Source organism: Gossypium hirsutum, chromosome D11 (genome assembly GCF_007990345.1).
Source record: "Gossypium hirsutum isolate 1008001.06 chromosome D11, Gossypium_hirsutum_v2.1, whole genome shotgun sequence".
Taxonomy (NCBI): Eukaryota; Viridiplantae; Streptophyta; class Magnoliopsida; order Malvales; family Malvaceae; genus Gossypium; species Gossypium hirsutum.
The window spans coordinates 18,843,358-18,864,269 of record NC_053447.1 but is presented as its reverse complement, the minus strand read 5'-3'; the positions used below and the strand labels follow the sequence as shown (position 1 = coordinate 18,864,269).

General features: G+C 29.8%; 1 protein-coding gene across 1 annotated transcript; it reads left to right on the top strand.

The window, feature by feature from the left end:
• The first annotated feature begins 13,271 nt into the window (after window positions 1-13,271).
• Window positions 13,272-19,700, top strand: LOC107916691 (LEAF RUST 10 DISEASE-RESISTANCE LOCUS RECEPTOR-LIKE PROTEIN KINASE-like 2.4). Its single transcript, XM_016846030.2, has 3 exons — window positions 13,272-14,307; window positions 17,654-17,716; window positions 17,904-19,700. The coding sequence occupies exons 1-3, from the start codon at window positions 13,461-13,463 to the stop codon at window positions 18,971-18,973; spliced, it is 1,980 nt and encodes a 659-aa protein (XP_016701519.2). The 5' UTR covers window positions 13,272-13,460; the 3' UTR covers window positions 18,974-19,700.
• The last annotated feature ends 1,212 nt before the right edge of the window (window positions 19,701-20,912 follow it).

Below are 20,912 nucleotides of genomic sequence, written 5' to 3'. Positions count from 1 at the left end.
TTCAACGTATTTTTTGTAGAAATAATTTTATAAATATTAAAAGATAACATCGTTGAGAGAAACGGAAAAAATTCCTAAGAGGTTTTGTCACCATGAATCATAAAACAAAATATAAATGAATTCCATTAAAAAAAAAAAGCAAATATAAGATTTGATTGAAGATTCCTAATAGAAACCTAAACTCCTTCAATGTTCCCCTTTTATAGGAATGACAACAAGTCGAATACTTATATTTTTTGAATTATTGAAATCTAAATATGAAAATATGTTGAAATATTTGAATTTATTTATTATCTATAAATTATTCAGAGTATTATTATCTAATCTCAAATCTAAAACTAATATATATTTATACTACAATAATGTTTTAGAAGGAAAAAAGAAACAAGCTTAGGTGGCATGCTTTAGTCTTTGACAAGTGGCATTATATTTATATATAGGGCACATTTGTATTCAATATTGTGTGAATAATTTTTATGGGTTTCGCAATGATTATATGTTAAAATGAAAAAAAAAAAGTTTTGTGTCAAAATGTTTGAATATTATATAACAACAATTATATTAAAAAAATCACTTTTCATATTATTTTCTTAATTTTTATATATTAAAAAATAGAGAAAAACTTAATGAAATGATATAAATTTGTTAAATTAATAGTTTGTAATTTTTTTCTTAGTGACACGACTAAATTAAATTTCTTGAAAATTTTGAATTAATTGCAAACATATTCAGTAATATGAAATATAACTTTACATAATCAACAATTTAAAAGTAAAAAATAAATTAAAAGAATTTTGAATAAAAATAAATCAAACATATTCAATAACTTCACATTCTTTACGCTATAAATAGTGAAATTGCATAGTGTTACAAATAAATTTATTTTATTTTATTTTATTTTATTCTTGACCCTAAAAAAATTAAAATCAATACAAATTTATCACAATACAAACCATCAAGATTCTAAAAGTAAAAATTTTATATCATTTTATTTTTACCTTTTCATTTATAATATTTCCAAAAGGTTACAAAATTTGCAACTTTTTTTAATAAATAAATGTAATATACTTTAATTGATGCATATAATCAAATCTGTGCATTGTGTAATGCCCTTAACCTGACCCGATTCACCGAGTCCAAATCTCGAGTGTTACTACACATAATAATTAAAAAAATCTTGTCAAACAACTTTGCTATGAAGGATATAAGTGTAGCAAATGTTGTTCTTGATATTAAAATAACCCGAGAGGAAAGCACTATAACTTTATCACAATCACACTACATTGAAAATGTGCTTAAAAAATTTGATCTTTTCAATTATATATTAGCATCTACACCCATAGATTCTCAAATAAAATTAGTATCTAATACTGGTAGGAAAGTTGATCAATTGAATTATGCAAGTCTAATTGATTGTCTTATGTACATAACGAATTGTACAAGACCAAATATTGCATGTACTTTTAGGAAATTGAGTAAGTACACGAGTAATCCAAGTAGTTTTCATTAGCAAGCTTTAAATTAAGTACTTAGGTACTTAATGAAAACTATTAACTACAGGTTGTGCTATAGTGGGTATCCTTCAGTTTTAGAAAGGTATTCGGATGCTAGTTGGATTACAAGTTTGGAGGATCATGCTTCTATTAATGGATGGATCTTCATTCTTGGTGGAGGTGTCATTTTTTGGGGTTCTAAGAAACAAACATGTATTACTGATTCCACCATGACAACTAAATTTATTGCATTAGTTGCTACATTTAGCGAATCAGAATGGTTAAAAATTTTGTTTTATGATTTACTTCTATGGCCTAAACCAATTTCACCTATTTCTATTTGTTGTGATAGTGAGACTACTCTAGTAAATGCATATAGCCAAGTATATAATGAAAAGTCTAGACACATTAGATTAAGACAGCTATGTCTGACAATTAATCTTTGATTGAGTAATCACTATTAATTATGTGAGGTTAAGTGAAAACTTGGTGGATCCTTTGACAAAAGGTCTTGCTAGAGATGTAGTCAATAAGACCTCAAAAGGGATAGGACTCAAGCTTATTAATTAGAGTCACCCATGATGGAAACTTGACTTAATGCATAGTATAACGTCAAGTCTTGAGTTTAATGAGACAAAGTACATAATTAGTATGTGACTGCTAGCACTATAAATAAACTCATCTTAAGATTAAAGTGCTAGGTACCCGTGATGATAAGGGAAAGATTTGTAATGTACTTTTAACGGGCCCATAACATAAATATGTTAGAGTGATTTGTAATGTACTTTTAACGGACCCATAACATAAATATGTTAAAGTGTTATAATTACTAAAACACTCTTGATGAGATCTACCTATATGAGTATAAACTGTGGCCACTTTTAGGAGCACAAGGGCTTGGCTCTAACAACATTCATGAAAAGTTGACACAAATACATGACCATAATAGTGTCCGCAGATACTATGCATTGATCGATGTTGAAATCATTAAGTGAGATGTGTTTGGCTAATCAAACGGAATAGCTGGTTCAAAGCTTAATCTACCATCCAATTTTGATTAACTTTAACATGTTTTCATTAAGTAGAGTTTCAATCGTAAGACTCATTTATGCAAATTAATTTCCTAGATTATCAAAATCTAAAATATTTTGAAAATGGGGGAGATTGTTGGAACATTTTCAAATATTTATAGTGTTCTAATAGCCATAAATGAAAAAGTGTAATTAACCAAAAGTTATATCTTTTTGTTATTGATCATGAATTATAACAATCCATAACAATAAGTTAAGTCTCTTAAGTAAGAAGAGTTATATCACTTGATTTTTTTGACAAAAAACTACAATTATTCAAGCAATATTACTTGAATAGTTTTGTTTATTTAAGAGATGTTACTTGAAAAATTGTATCTCTTACTTTAATAGTTATATCTATTTAAAAAATATTAGTTGAATAATTATGTCTTTTTAAATATGTGATTATTCAAAAAAGATACCTATTAGAAATTATGTCTCTATGAAAATACATGAGAATTCCTATAAATAGGAGTGAGATTTTATTTGGAAAATATATCAAAAAATTCTCAAAAGTTCTTTCTATTATTCTTCCATATTTCGTAGATTGTTCTATAAAAAAATACTATAGAAGTTCTTCATAAAAATTGATTTTCTTGTTATACCATGCTCATTGCTTAGTCAGCTATTTTCATCAGTGCAAAACATAAATAATCATTGGGTTTCATTGTATCCTTGAGGTTTATTTGCTTGAAACTCATTTGCACACCAAGTATAGGTGAGGGCAAATAGAACCTTAAAGACAATGGCTTGATACACGCCTTGGAGCCTTGTCCTATTGCTTTGTTTTTCTATTCAACTTGTTCGTGTTTCGTTCGTGTGTTCGATATTTTCCTCACTGAAGTTACGCACTGACATGTGGGCTTATTGGATAGGGTGGTCATGGTTTGCTGTCGTTGTCATTGGGTTTCCTTTTCTTAAAGAGGATTCAAATGTTAGAAGTCCCTAGCTTTTGTCAAAAGTAAAAAATATCATGTCAGCAATCAGTTAGTGGATTAACAGAATTTTTAACGACAGTTACTAATTCGAATAATTATCTTAATTAAAGTGATTAAATTAACAAAAAAAATTTATGTGATCAAAAGAAAAATGATGCTATTTTAATGTAACCTGCAATGTAATTTACCCTTTTCTCTTTTTTTTTTTTTAATTTGGAACTCTAAAAAATCATATGCTATTCCTCAAAAAAATTTCATACGGTACAAATCTAAAAATCTAAAAATTGTACCCCGGAAAATTATTGATGGTACCAAAATATTTGTACTTACTTTCCTTTCACGAAAATAGAATTTTTAATACTCCGTTTAATTTTCGAGAATGCTTCCTATTTTCATTTTAAAAAATATTTTTTTATTTTTAAAAATTAAAAAAATACAGTTTAATAAAAAAATTGATTAAATAATGAAAAACATATTGATACTGTTTTCCTATAATAAGAACTTTAGAAATAAAATAAAATAATTTACAATTTCAAAATTTCAAAATTACTTTTTTAAAAGAATATTTCTATTTTTTTATGTATTTAAATCAAGGTCAATTCATTTAAAGTTAAAACACTTATTTTTATTATTTTTATTTTTATGAAGTATTTTTAGTGAAATCAATGAAAATAATTTCTTATTGTATAACTTATATCACACATATTTTCATTTTCATTTTCATTTTCATTTTCATTTTCCAAAAATTATTTTTAAAATTTTCAACCAAACATACTTTTTTTTAATGTTTTTTTTTATTTTCAAGAAAACAAAAATAAAATAACATATGTTTCTTTAAACTTCAAAATTTCCAACTTTAAATTTTAAAAATTCTACTCTTAAATCTTAAAAAATAGAATCTCAAGTTGTGTATAATCGAGTGTTTATATATTTAAAAAATAATTTGAGTTCGAATCAAAATCGTAAAAAATAAAATAATTATTGAGGAAGTTTGTTTGACTCACTAATTTATATATGGATTTTTTACCTAGATAATATAAAAAAATAAAATAAATACTGAAATAGGATGAGGCCCTAATATTTACAAATCTAAGCAAAGTGAACAGTGTAAAATCGGTGCTGCTTGACCAATTGGCGACACCCTTCTATCCTGCCACCGATGACATCACATTTTTAAAAACATAATTTTTTGGGTGCCGCCGATATCTTTAGACCCAAAAATACATGATTTTTTTATATTGGTAAAACGAAAAAAATATATTTTTTATTGGTACCGCCGACGTGCCAAGCGACACCCGAATATTTTTAAATAATTTTTTTAAAGCTGGAAAAAAACTGGTATATTAAATTTCGGGTATTGGAACCCGGACCCGTGACCGACAGGTTTAATATACCAATTTTTTTCAGCTTTAATAAAAAAAATTATTATTATATTATTTTTATTATTATAGAAGGGATTGGTTTGGCCCCCAAACCTTCTCCCCTACATATATCAATCGCCCCTACATATATCAATCGAAAGGGAAAAAAATCAAGAGCTGCTGAAGGTCCCCCCCCCCCACCCCAAAAATCAAAAGGAAGGTATGTATTTTTTTAAGTATAATTAGTTATATTAGTAGTAGTTCAATATTATGAAATGCTATTTTGTTTAAAAAAAGGTTAGTACTAATTATTCCCCCCAGATCAGTCACCACACGAAAGGAAAAAAAAATAGATCTAGCTAAAGGTCCCCTACCCAAAATCAAGAAGAAAAGGTTAGTTAATTACTATTAAGGTTATCTTTTTAGTAGTATAATTAGTTTTTAAGTAGTAGTTTATTTGTGTTAATAGTTTCTTTTATTTAGTATTAAGGTATGTTAATTATGAAATTTATTATAATTGTGTATGTTTACTTTTTATTGTTCGTTTATTAAGATGTTTTGTTGTATTTTTATAGTTTTATAAAAAAAATGGAGAATCAATTTGTTGCAGCCATTCATTCCGATGATGGTATTTTAGAAACAACTGTTGGTTGTATTTTTGAAACTCGTTAGAAAATGGTAATAAGATTCAATAGAAATGTGTCCGTCGTTGATATGAAAGAGAATGTCAATGAAAAAATTTTCAAACGTTGTGGAAGGAGGATGACAAAACTATTCTATAAATTTCTAGTTTCGTCAAATCCTATCAATTTTACCGGGATGGAACTTTTAGACGATGATGACGTCGAGACAATAGTCGCATTGTATTGCCCGCCAGGGAGGGTGAACACTGAACCGGTTCAGTTATTTGCTGAGTTAGCATATGCGGAGCCCGTCGAAAATGTAACTCAGTTAAGTCAACAATATGAGTTGCGAACCCGTGTACAACAGTTCCAGAGCGTCCATCGATAGGAGGTCGTCTGTGGGCGGTTTTGACAACGATCTTAATGTTGGATGTTTAGATCAGTACGGTGGTGGGTTAGAGATACATCCAGTTGTTATTGAAACTGATGCGTTTGGTGAAGATTGATTCGGTAATAATGGTTGTTTTGATCACGAAGGTGAAGATTTTTGGTGACCCTGATTTAGACAATGTCCCAAATGATATTGACGACGAATGACCGGATAATGGAAATGATCACGCCCCTTCGGTCGGAAACTTGAGTCGTGGCATCGTTATACGCAATGATCCCAGACCCACATGTCGATCATCGATCCTGATGCAACGCATGCTTCTGAGTTTCCCGAGTACCTAGACATAATACCTACTCAGCTGATGTTAGCAGATCCTGAATCGAGAGATTTATTCGTGGGTCAAACATTCGCGAGCAAAGATGAGTGTGTCAATGTCATCAAGCACTACAACATGAATGTGTCTGTTGACTACATGGTGACTGACTTTAAATCGATGATCTATGTTGGTGAGTGTTGGAAGTTGACAAAAGGGTACAAGTGGCTGGTATAAGCTATATTTATCTAGAGGTCCTAATAGTGGGAGATACGAAAATATGTTAGGTTTTATACATGCACTTCTACACTTATGATGTAGGATCACCGCAAGCTTGATTCAGAAACCATCTGCAGCTGCATATTGGCAATGGTTAAAGACATGCCCACCATTCCTGTATCGGTGCTGATTGCCGAAATACAAGAATGATTCTAGTACTGAGTTTCATACCGGAAGACATGGTTTGCTAAACATATAGCCATAGATCAGTTGTACTGAGATTGAGATGTGTCGTACAATGAACTCTAAGGGTGGATAGCCGCAATGAAAGAGTGTGTTACAAGGATAGTCGTTGAGTTGCAGACGTTGCCTTATACAATTGGGACAACCAACTACATTCGGGGGGAAATAACTTTTCACTGGAAGACTTCTAGCCTTCGACTTGTACACTGCTAAATCAAAACTAACTCAGGTCTGATTTTCACGAATACAATACCCTAACTTCTCAAAACCTGCATCTAAAAGAGAACATCTCTTCAACAAAATAATCATACATTTTTCCCTCCTGTGACCAAGTTGTCTTTGCTCCAAACGAGTTGACTTCGACTCCATAACGGATGAGGGATGTCCAATTTCACCGGTCATTGTAGAACCTCCTAAAATACAAAGACTGCAAATTCTTTTACCTTTTAACAAAATGAGAGCTCCACGAGATACTTTAGTGCCGCTCGACTCAATGTTGATTCTGTATCCTTTTAAGTCTAAAATACTCAAGGATATGAGATTTTTTCGTAACTTAGGTACATACCTAATATCTGAGAGTGTCCTAATCATCCCATCGTGTATCCTAATTTTCACAATACCAATACCAATTACCTTATTGGATGAATCGTTTCACATACGCACAACTCCACCTTCAACCGAATTATATGTGGAGAACCATTCTCTATTGGGACACATGTGGAAAGAAAATTTCGAATCTAAGACCCACTCGGAAGTAAGCTTGGAGTTATCGCTCGTTGACACTAGCAAGAAATCATCACCATTTTCATCGGCCAAATTAGCACCAGCTACATCTTCTTCGTTACTCTCAGCAGCTCTTTTATTTCGCAGTTTATAACAATCTGCTTTGATGTGACCTAACTTTTTACAATAGCGACACCTTTTGTCACGCTTCTTTGATGCTACCAAAATAGAAGCTTACTTATCTGCCTTGTTATTCGAACCAAACTCATTATCGAGTTTTCCTCTACTCAACAAATGACCCTTTACATCTTCGAATGAGAGTTTATCTCTGCCATAAATCAAGGTCTCTCTGAAAGACTTGTATAAAAGGGGTAAATAGCACAATATTAGTATAGTTTGATCTTCATCGTTAATCTGAACCTCAACGTTCTTTAAATAATTTAAAAGAGTAATAAATTGACTAATGTGATCTTTAAGAAACTCACATTCGTTCATGCGAAACGTAAATAGATGTTGTTTCAAAACTAAACGGTTAGCTAAAGACTTTGTTGCATAAAGAGTTTCTAACCTATTCCACAAGGCGGATGAGGTCTTTTCCATCAATACCTCCTACAATACCGTATTCGTGAGACACAACTGGATTGCAGATAAGGTCTTTTTATCAAGTTCTTCCCATTCTGTTTGATTTAGATTCTCAAGTTTTTTTCCCTGTAACAACCTTTTTCAAGCCGGTTTGAACTAGAATTGGCATCATCCGAACTTGCCACAAATTGAAATTTGTGACACCATTGAACTTCTCAATTTCAAACCTTGTTGCTGCCATCTCTGAACGAGCTGATCTATGAAAATTAAACCTGCTTTTATACCACTTGTTGGGAACCAACCTAGTTAAGTAACGAATGTAATAGCCTATTTTTGAATCAGATCAGAACAGTGATTTTGGGACCACAAAACCGAGTTAAAATATTTATTTTATTATTTTAATAAGGTTTATAGTATGATAGAATTATTATATGAAAGCTTCGTAAAGAAATTTTACTATTTGATTGCTTAATTTATCAAAAAGGACTAAATCACGTAAAGTAAAAAACTTGTGTTCTATTAGTTAAATATATTAAATAGCTATAAAACCTTAAAGTAAAGGTCCTTAAGTGTTCAATTATGTACTTTGGTAAATAATGTACTTTGGTAAATAATAACAAAATAAAATAAAACAACAATTAGGTTATCATCTTTAACCATTTTTTCAACTGAAAATAAAAGAAAAAAAGAAAGCCATGGAAGCTTAGCATTCGGCCATTCTTATTTTCCTTGATTGGTAAGATATTTTGTCTCGTTTTTAATTATTTTTACGTTTTCGGGATCGTTATAGCTTAATCTAGCTAGCCCGTACCTTCGTTTTTGAAACTGTTATAGATTTCAAATGATGCCATTGTTGAATGATTGGTTGTTTAAGTGTTTAATGATAGATTATGAAGGCTTAATGTTAGATATACAAGTTTTGTTAAGTGATTTTTGACAAAGATGTCAAAAAGGGATTAAATTGATAAAATATGAAATGTGGTGGTTAAAAGTGTAATAAATTGAAAATATGGGCTGCTAGTAACATGTATTAAATTCGGTTAAGCATGGGTTTGTACTAAATTACATGAATTTGCAATTTTATGTGATAAAGACTAAATTGTAAAAATGTGAAAGTTTAGGGGCAAATGTGTAAAATAGCCCTAATGTGTGTTTTGGATTAAATTGAATAAATAGTTTATTAAATAAGCTAATTTTGATAATATATAGATCAAGATAAGTCGAGATTAGGATTAGAATGGGGAAAAGGAAAAGTGGAAGAATAGTCAATAATTTCTATTTGAGCAACTCGAGGTAAGTTCGTATAACTAGAATCGAACTTTCATTTAATTGCAATTGTATGAAATGAATATGTATATATATGTGAATTAAATGGTTGAAATAAATGATATTGAATTGCTTAACATTACACTTTTGGTTGTATGAATGTTAATCGATCAAAGTTGGACTTTTTTTTATGTTGTTCGATTGAATTAATTGCTTGTTTAATTGAAGTATTAAAGCTGTCCAAAACAAGGCATGTTACCTATGTTTTTCCATATTTAAATGCTTGTCCAAATTCAAGAATTAATGTTTGTCAAAATTTGTATATTAATGTTGTCTGATTTCTAACATTTAAATTGATTAAGCATTTGATGTATACATGCTACTTATTTTTAATGGTTAAGCTGTCCAAAACTTGTATATTAATATTGTATACTTTATATTTATGACTTTATACATTATTTATAAATAGAGTTATCCGGGTAAGTCTTTGAGGTAATGTTTCCCTTAACTTTTTATGTTTTTTTAATTGTTAAACTAATAGGAAATTGGATTGGAATAGTGTTTCGAGTTATGTTATTATCGTAATCGTTAAATGTGTTCTATAATTAATTTATGGTTGATCAGAAATAATAGTATTTGGTTGGAAAAATTTATATTTAAAATGTTGTGAGAATGGAGATTAATGTATTGAGTAATACTGAACCCCGTTTGAACTATAGAAAATCGTAGGATATGAGTGACATGTCTCTAGGGTTACCGTTTTGGTCGAGCTCTTACATTTGTTGCGGACTCACCACAGCTCGTATAAGCTTATCGATATATCAGCTCATAAAAGAATGGAAATGATAATGAATTGACGGATTACCGATTAATGCACATAGAGTATATCACCCGAGTATCCTTCGATGTTTCGGTAGGTTCAACGGGCATTATACTATTACCGATTATAGAATGGAGAATGAAATGGAATTTGAGCTATGTGAATTATATAGATGAAATGTAATATGTGTTACATGGACATACGGAAATGGAAATGAGATATTATGAAATTTATGAATGAAATGCTATGTGATTTGAATACTAAATTGAAACATTCATAGATGAAATGTTAGTTATATGCATGCCTGAGACTCTAACCTATTGAGGTGTATGTGTGATAGGCATTTGAATATTCGAGTTGGACATATTGATTAATTGCTCAAATTATGCAATGTGGTAAGTTTAATTCTATTATACGGGGCTTACTAAGCTTAAATGCTTACTCTGTTTATCTTCCGTGTTTTATAGAGGTTCGTTAGCTAGCTCGATTCGGACAAAGTTAGAGATTGTCATCACGCTATCCAGGCGACTTCTCGGTACTTTTGAACTCAAGAAAATTGTGTAAATATGGCATGTATAGGCTAGATGAATGGATGGTGTTTTGATCACTTAGTTTATAAAGTATATGTATATATGTTTGATGTGTGTAAGCCATGAGATTTGGCTTAGTGACATAATAGTTAAATGGGTGCAAAATGATATGTTTTGACAAACTCATGAATAAAAGTCTTAATGCATATGCCCATACTATTATGAGATGAATAAGTGATTTGAAAATGCTTTATGAATGTGGCAAATTGGTATGGTATATAGTATGTGATGTGTATGATGTTTTATATTTTGGAAATGCTTGATTTAGGCATGTTATGAATATGAATGATTGATAATTACTGAAATGATATGATATTAGTTAAATGTAGATGAATTACTGTTCTGAAATGAGTTGCAAGTCCGGTAATGCCTCTTAACCTATTTCGGCGACAGTTATGAGTTAGGGGTGTTACAACGAACAAGTAACAATAGCGAAAGAAATTGAGAAATTGAACACACAAATTTAACATAGAAAAACCCCTCCAAAGAGGATAAAAAAAACTACGGGCAAAGATAATTTTACTATAATGGCAAAAGAACGAAGAGTACAAAAGATGGAGATAAAAACTAAACCCCGAAAACCTAAAAACAAAAAACCCTCAAAACATAAACACAAAATTCTCTAAATGTGTTATGAGTTTTAATCTCTAATAAGTGTATTTTCTAAGGTTGTAAAAGAGCCTATTTATAGGTTAAATTCATAGGTCAAATAATAATAAAATAATATAGACTAATCAGAGTTTAACTGAAACAAATAAATAGAATTTAACTAGAAGATTATTTCTCAAATTTGACTGAAATAGGAGTCATACTTAACAAAGGTGTCTGTTGACTACAGGGTGGCTGACTTTAAATCAATGATCTATGTTGGTGAGTGTTGGAAGTTGACAAAAGGGTGCAAGTGGCGGGTACAAGCTACATTTATCCAGAAGTCCTAGTAGTGGGAGATACAAAAATATGTTGGGTTTTATACATGCACTTCTGCACTTATGATGCAGGACCACCGCAAGCTTGATTCAAAAACCATCTGCAACTGTATATTGGCAACAATTAAATATATGCCCACCATTCCTATATCAGTGCTGATTGTCAAAATGTAAGAACGGTTCTAATACCGAGTTTCATACCGGAAGACATGGTTGACTGAACATATAGCCATGGATCAGTTGCACGGAGATTGGGATGCGTCGGACAATGAACTCTAAGGGTGGATAGCCGCAATGCAAGAGTATGTTACATGGATAGTCATTGAGTTGCAGACGTTGCCTTATACGATTGGGACAACCAACTACATCCGAGGGGAAAAGAACTTTTCACTAGATGTTTTTGACATTTAATCCATGCATTTGAGCCTTTCCCCACTATAACCCGTTTGTGCAGATAGGTGGAACCTGGCTATACGGGGAATATACGCAAATCCTTCTCATTGTGACTGCACAAGATGGGAATTGGAACTTGCTAACCGATAACGTTTGCCATTGTTGAGGAAGAGAACATGAAGTCATGAGAATTTTTCCTAGAGAACTTGTAGAGGTATGTTGTCACTCAAGACAACGTTTGCATCATTCTCGATAGATCAAAGGGGATAATTGCCGCAATTAGGCATTCAAGTGTTTTGTGGAGATCCGTCTATTGCATCAGGCACATTGCGGCGAACTTCCACAAGGAATTCAAAAATGCGGATTGGTGTAAACAAGTTTTAAAGATGGGTAACTATCTGTCTCAGTTTTTTTCCATATGTTTAGAGTTTGTGAAACAACACGTAATATGTTGTAACAGTTCAAGGTACGAGTTGGAACCACATCGGTTCAAATAGAGACTGGCTGACCTCTAAGCTGATATGTAATGTCAAACGAATACTTCGTTTTACCAATATAAAAAATCGTGTATTTTTAGGTCTAAAATACTGGTGCTGCCTATTGCTTAGGTGACACCCAAAAAAAATTATTATTTTTTTAAAAATGTGATGTCATCGGTGGCAAGGGACAGGGGTGCCGCCGATTGGTTAGGCAGTACCGATTTTACACTATTCGCTTTGCCTAGATTTATAAATATTAGGGCCCTTATCCTATTTCAGTATTTATTTTATTTTTTATATATTCCCTATTAGATACTTTTTTCGACTTTCTTTTTTCTCCTATTCATTTCTTTAAAGAATTATTTAAAGATTTATCATTAAGTATGAATGGAAGATTTAAACATAGGGAATAACTTATATTAGAATGATATTAAAATTTAAGGTTTTTAGGCATTAATAAAATTTCATCACATTATCAAATTTTAAAGACATGAAATTATTATTATACACTTATTCATATTCAACCTGTTCTCCAACTCCAAAGTTTTTAAAAAAAAGTATATATAAATAATTAAAATAAAAAAATCAAATAACTTGAAAACAATTTAAAATGAAAAAAAATCCATTGTCTAGAAACTAATTTTTTTAAGAAAATTGATTGAAAAACTAAATAACTTGAAAGAAAAGCAAAATGATTAAAAATTGTAAAATAAATGAAGAAGATGGTAAATATAGATCAAAATTTAATGCCTTAAAATTATGTTTTTTTAGGAGTTATACTTTCTTTTTCTTTTTTCTTTTTTTTACATAAAGCTTTAGACTTTTTACTACCCAGTGATAAATTAGAACAGTGCAAAATTCAGCATAAACGTAAATCATATTACATGAGTCTTTTTAAGTAAACTTCATTGGCGAAGACTTTCTTTTGATAAACTTTCCCTTTATTTAGAGCCAATCAATCCTTTCTCCGTGTACTTTCGTCATTTACCTTGTTCAATCTTCCATCAATTCTCAGAAAATTTTAAAAAAAATGAATAATCTTTGGTTCTCATCATCATCATCTCCATTACCTCGTCTTCCACTTCTGTACTATTCCTTATTATTCATCATGTTTGGGTTTCCCCTTTCACTAAGCAATCATGAACTGTACGAGAACTGTCGTGATACAGTGTTCCGATGCGGGAATATCTCCGCCGGATTTCCTTTCTCTGGCGGTCAACGAGTGTCGGAGTGTGGACGACACGGTCTCGAGCTTCGCTGCGACAACAACAACAACACAACAACGATCGTAATTAGTAATATAGAATATCGGGTTCTGGGCATCGGCTGGGATCGTCATATTCTAAAGATTGCGAGGGAAGACCTCATCAAGTACGATGGCCTTTGTAGCCCTCAAATCGCAACTCGGAATTCGGTCCTCGATCCCGAGTTGTTTTCACCTGGTCCCGGTTATGCCAACGTTACTTTGTTTTATGAATGCCAAGCTTCCATCTCGTCACGCAATCTCGGGTTCTTCCCTTGCGATAACGCCGGTTCCACTTACAGTAACGTTTCCGTGGGGATACCGAATAATATCCAGCCGAAGGGATGTTCGGCTAATGTTACTGTTCCGGTTCTTCGATCTTCCATGGAGGGATCACTGAATTCTTCGTTGAGGTTGAAAGAAGCCTTGAACAAAGGAGTGGAGGTACAATGGAATTGGAAGGACAGCAAAGCTTGTGGGAAGTGCAATGATTCCGGCGGAGCCTGCGGTTTCTTTGGGCCGGCGGAGAATCAAACAATGTTCTGCTACTGCCCTTTCATGTTCGAGAATTCGCCCGATGACAGACAATGCCATCGCGTTGTTTCTTCATCATCACCAACGTCGTCTGCCCAAGGTATGTACTTTTTATCTGTATTGGTGTTGATAAGTAAGATCAGACTGGATTGCAACCTGAATTTAAAAAAAGAAAAAAGAAAAAATCTTTATTCAAGTTTATTAGAAGTTTGATTTCACTATTTCAAAAATATTAAAAATAATCTTATCAAAAGCCTGATAGATAATCCGACAAATAATAATAAAACTTGAATTTATTTTATTTTATTTTTTATATTATGAATCATGTAAAATAATTTAATTCATTTAATAACGTATTATCTTATGATTTTATATACTTCCAATTTTTTATATAATAATCCCTCGTTATAATAACTAAATTTTTAGTAAAATTAATATTTTATGTTTTATTTTAATCATTTACAACAACTTTTTACTTATAATATCAGCAACAACAATAATTATAGAATACATTTTTTATCAAATTAATTTTCTATAATAGCATTTATTGAAAATTTTAGAAAGATTATAGTTATTTTATATAAACAACTCTGTTAATTATAATTTATTAAATAAAAATACAATAATTAAAATATTTTAATAAATTATTTAAATTTCACATTTAAAACCTATTAATAATATTTTATTAAATGAAAATAATCTTTAATGAGTGAATTAAAGATATCAATTCAATAAACTATTAAGTTCCCTAATAAATATTCTACTATGAATTTGGATCATTATAAACTTATAAATTGATTGCTTAAATTTAATAATTTTATGATAAATTCATTAATTTAATTAGAAAATTCATACTGATTAATTGAACTTGTTTAAATTAATCATGTGAAAGAATGGAAAATAAAATATACATAAAAGTAATAATGCATGCATCTACTATATGTCTTTTAGTTTTGTTCATTTGATTCTCCCTTTTTTTTCTTTTTTAACACAATTCACATTTACTTTATTTAATAGAAATTCATGTTATAAATTTTATTGTAAATTTATAATAACTAATTTTATATAACAATATATTGTTATGAATATATAAACAACGGACAAAATCTTCATTATTATAAAGAAAATTTAATATATTATCAATGATAAAAATTTTGTTATAAATAATTACTTTTAAAAAGATTTCGAATCATAATAAATTAATGCAAAAAATAAACTTAAAAAAACCATTATTTTCAAAATTTTGAATTTCTTTTAAAAGTTAAAAGGGGTCGAATAAATAAAAACAACTCTTGTTTCTTGAAACCAAACACACCTGTTTTTATTAAAAATGTTTTGTAAAAATAAAAATGATAAAAACAAGTATTTTTAATTTTAGATGAATTGACAGATTGAGTCTTAACTCAATTGGTATAGACATTATTGCCAATGCAGGAGGACATGATGTTTGAGTGCGCTGAAGCGCATTATCCTCCTATTTATATATTGGTGAGTAACTATAAGTAGTTTTAAACATTGTGTTAAAAAGAACAGATACAATCAGAAAATACCATGAGATTGTTCAACAAAAATAAGTTTAGATGAATTGGTCCGGGTTCAAATCCATATAAATGCAAAAAATATTCTCTCTTTTTTTCAATTATTTTTTAAATATTAAATCTGGTATCCTAGTTCAAATCTAAATGAAATGTAATTTTTTTTATTTTATTTCTATTTGAGAAAAATAGTTACTAGATATAACAAATTTTAAAGGTAATATTATTGAGAAGAACAATTTCAAACATAAATTATAAAATACAAAAGAAAAAAAGAGAAGAAAAATATGCTTAATAATAACATCTTTGAAATATACAAAACTTTACCCAAAAAAAATTATATTTCTTCCGTCATTGTCAATCATTTAAAGCAATAATAACGTATTAATCAGCATTAATTTTTGAGGAAAATTCAACACCTAAAATTGGATATATCTAATTTTGATCCATTCATTTAGATTCTTTTTATATCTCAATGATACGTCCTTTTTATAAGATAATGACAAGGATGTTATTTAGATTTTCTATTTTTTGGTACGATAATAAAATTAGTTTTTAATATTTAATTTTTTTAGCATTTTTTATATCTTTTTACTGGATCACTTTTATCCTTAACTTTTAAATTTTTGTTAAATTATTATTTTTAACTAAAAAATAATTGAACTATTAAAATTTTAATACTAATGTGATTATTTGTATAACAGTCCATGTATATCTCATAAGAAAATTTAAGAAAAACGTAAAAATTAAAAAAAAATTCCATATTTTTTAAAAAAATATTAATAATAAAGTATAGGTGAATTATCATGTATGTTGTTAAAATTTTAGCCTAATCAATTTTTTTATTAAAAAAAAGACTAACATTTAAAGATTAAGGGTAAATAAAAAAACAGATTAAAGTCAAACCAACTATAGAGATACATATTTTTCACTAAATTTATTATTTTATATTTAATTTTTTTATGATGTGGTATCATCTATTTAGCCAAACGTATATATATTATATTACACGGTTTTAGATTTCTATATGAAATTCGTTATCGATACATGCCAAACATTTTATCACAACATGATTACTAATTAAAATTTCTAAATCAGAATTGGTTAAAAGAAAATATCATAATTCTACAAAATACTAGTGATATATTTTAATGTATCAATGAAATAAATTTGGGCTTCCAACAAATTAAAAACTCCAACAAAACCAATGTCTTATTCTATTGAAAATTCAAGGGTGATGTACATGCAAAATATAAGATAAACTCTGATATACACATTGAGTTTATAGACAAAAATTAATTCATAATTCATAATTATTGTAAAAATATACATACTAATTTGAAATCATAAATAATAGCAATAAATTCCCATTTTTAAAGTATTTAAAATGTTAATTGTTTCATATTTAAATCCAACATACTTACCAATTGAGTCTTAACTCGATTGGGATCGGTATTGTTGTCAGTGTAGGAGGATGTGGGTTTGAGTGCGGTGAAACGCATTATCCTCCTATTTAAGGGTTGGAGAGGAGTTATGGATAATTCTAAGCATTGTATCAAAAAGAACAAATATAATAAGAACATATAATGAAATTAATATTAAAAAAAGTCCAACATACTTTGCAATATAATCTCAATTCAGTATGATTCGTAAAGTTATGCAATGAAACAAGTATTAACAATAATTCATATTTTTAAATTTAATTAAAATTTCCTTGCTTTTTAAAAGATTTCATTTATAGTTTCAAAAATTATATCTTAAACCATTTTTAAAAACACATTTAGGATAGGGTAAAATTATTTGCACATTTAGCCCATGATCTTTTATCATTAGTTGATTAAATTTTTTATTAAGTCTTTTAAATTGATTTTTTACTCCTTCAAAATTTTCATTGCTATATTTTATTTGCAGAATCTGAATCCGAATCCAAATCCAAATCCAAATCCAAATCGAGGCTGAATCTAATATTCATAGGTATGAAACACTTTGTTGTTACGACAATATTATCTATTCACGAAATCTTCTGTTATTTGCTTTACGATTTCTTGTTTGGTTTTATTCAATGTTGTTTTAACTGATAAAAGTTTTTACTTACTTCACCTTATTCCTCTTCATTTATAAATGATTTAGTAAAAATTGATTAATAATGCACCATGAACAGGATTCACGGTTGTTGTAACCATCACCATTGTTTTGGTTTCTGCTATATGCTTCTTCGTGTTAAGGTTGAAAGGGAAATCACTGTCAAGTCATCTATGGAAGGGAAAAAAGAATGACAATGCTAGGATCGAGGAATTCATCACCAAGTTTGGTTCTTTGGCTCCGAATCGATATTTTTATGGAGACATTAAGAAAATGACAAATAAGTTTAAAGATAAATTAGGTGAAGGAGGATATGGTAGTGTATATAAAGGAAAATTACCCGACGGACATCTCGTGGCGGTCAAAATCCTGAGTGAATTCAAAGAAAATGGGGAGGAATTTATGAATGAAGTAGCTAGCATTAGTAGAACTTCTCACGTCAACATAGTGACTCTTCTTGGTTTCTGTTTTGAGAGATCAAAGAGAGCTTTGGTCTATGAATTCATGCCCAACGGATCTTTGGATGGATTTATTTATAATAAAGGACCACATAATCAAAGTCGTCAATTGGAGGGGAAAACTTTGTATAACATTGCACTAGGCATCGCTAGAGGACTCGAATACTTGCATCAAGGTTGCAACACCCGGATCTTGCACTTCGACATAAAACCTCACAATATCCTTTTAGATGAAAACTTCTGTCCTAAGATCTCTGATTTCGGTCTATCTAAGTTATGCGAACGAAAAGAAAGTATTATTGCAAATACAGGTACACGAGGAACTGTTGGATATATAGCTCCTGAAGTGTTTTGTCGAAATTTTGGCGGTGTTTCTCATAAATCTGATGTCTACAGCTATGGAATGATGCTCCTTGAAATGATAGGAGGAAGAAAAAATATAGATATTGAGGGTTCCCAAACTAGTGAAACATACTTTCCCTCGTGGATAAATAACCATCTTGATCAGCCTATGAACTTCAATCTTAATGAAGTAATAGCTGAAGGGGAAGAAGAAATAACAAAAAAACTATTCACAGTAAGCCTTTGGTGCACTCAAACCCATCCAATAGATCGACCATCAATAACTGAAGTGTTGGAAATGTTACAAGGAAGCCTTCAATCATTGGTACTTCCGCCACAACCCACCTAAAAATGTTGCAGACGTGTTAACTAGATAACTAGAGTAACTTGTTCATGTTGAAGCAATCTTAAGTAGATTTCGCAAAATGTACATTTAGATCTCATGTTTTTTTAGTGTTAGTTGTGTATATACAAATAGAACATATTAAATGTGTCAAAAATTTTAAACATAAATATGTTATACATATATATGATGGCATGCTTATTAAATGTATTGTTTGTGGAAATAAACATTATAAATATAAACAGATTATATTGTTAGGAGGAATAGATAAAAATTTCTGGAAGTTTTATTTTTATGAATTGTCCCGAAACCTATTACATATTTTAACCGAAAATTAATTAATACAATTTTCAGTAATGAGATCAATCTGTTGATCACTTTTAAAAGCATAGAAATTGTGCAGGGATTTTTGCCAAATATGATACATATAAGAATCAAGTTAGGTTTAAGGGTTAGTAAAATCCATTTCGATTTGAAAAAAAAAATTAAATTTTAAATTAGTTGATTCAAGTTAAATAAGTCATTTGAGTTATTGGGTCAATTTAAATAAGTACTTTGAGTTATTCGAGTTGAATTTGAAAATATCTTAATATCTAAAACAATGTTGTTTTAAGGTCTAATTTTTTTTCACTTTGATGTAAATACTCTTTTTAGTCCTTATCAATTTAAAAAATTATAAAAAAACACGTAAAAAGTAAAATTTATATAATATAAAAATCTAAAAAATAAAAAAGTATATAAATTTTTTTAAAAAAAATATTAATAACAATTCATAATTTTGAAAAAAAAATCTTAATTATAAAAATAAAAAATCTTAAAAACTTGTTATTTAAAATTCAAAAAGAATTATAATTTTTTTTCCAGAATTGTACTAAATATATAAAAATAAAAATCATATAATATTTACATTCTAAAAAATTTCAAAGTTTTCAAATTTATATACTCTCAAATTTATTTACTCTAGTATTGTGAACAAGGTTTTAATTTGATTGTTTTTATTTTTATTTTAAATTTAATCCAAATAAATTTATTCAACTCCATTCGAATTTGATTTTATTGAATCCAATTCGTAAAAGAATAAAAAATTAATTTAATTAATAAAATAAGAGACATTAATTCAACTAATTCGAGTTGGATTCCATACAATTTAACACATAGTACTTAATCAATTGTAAGTTGTGTGCTCTAAAATAATGGCGGTTTCCAGGATATTCATCAACAATGTTCCCCCTAAAATCCATTAGAAGATAACTGATCTGTGCAGTGCTCATCCAAATGAGTGCTTTCAAAAATGTGGATGAAGTGATAAAAGGGTTAATAGCGGTGCAAAGATGGTTGAAGTGAGATTGTAATCCGGACATGTTTTCCTTGTAAACAACTTTGTTGTCAGTAGGAGTAGAAATTAGAGGAAGAGGGGTTGGTGATGGTTAATCGGAAATCCACCAACATGGCTATAACACCTTCCTAAACTAGAAGAGGACGACTTATGGTTCATCTATTTATAAAAATTTAACGTCACCACATTTTTTGGTAAAAGAAAAGCTCAGTCAAAGACTGAAAGAAAGACTAACAAAATTACAGCAAAGAAGAACCATTGAGACTCTCCATGCACTAACCGGAGGTTGCTCAAAAGTGTGAAAATCGAAATCTGAAAGTCTATCGCGGTTGTAACCCATAAGCCAACGCCATCAGAATTAACAGTGACCCAACCTTTCGCTGGTGGTAGCCAAATGTCATGGCTTCCCTGCAAAGATCGAGCTTTTTCCTCCGATAGCCAGCTCCGAAAGATGGTTATCACGCAAGCCCGACTGAGGCTAACAATAGTTTCAGCACTCCAAGTCGAATTTGAAAAGAGGAAATTGCATCTATACTTCCAAAGCCTCCAACAAAGTATTGCAAAGAGAGTCCCCCATTCGCACTCATTAACATTAATCTGTAGCTCATT

What these genes read in the sequence shown, in the direction of transcription:
- LOC107916691 (XM_016846030.2), top strand. Translation starts at nt 13,461, where the DNA reads ATGAATAATCTTTGGTTCTCATCATCATCATCTCCATTACCTCGTCTT. An exon ending in ACCAACGTCGTCTGCCCAAG is followed by an intron (nt 14,308 to 17,653) that starts GTATGTACTTTT and finishes TTTTATTTGCAG; the next exon opens with AATCTGAATCCGAATCCAAA. An exon ending in GCTGAATCTAATATTCATAG is followed by an intron (nt 17,717 to 17,903) that starts GTATGAAACACT and finishes CACCATGAACAG; the next exon opens with GATTCACGGTTGTTGTAACC.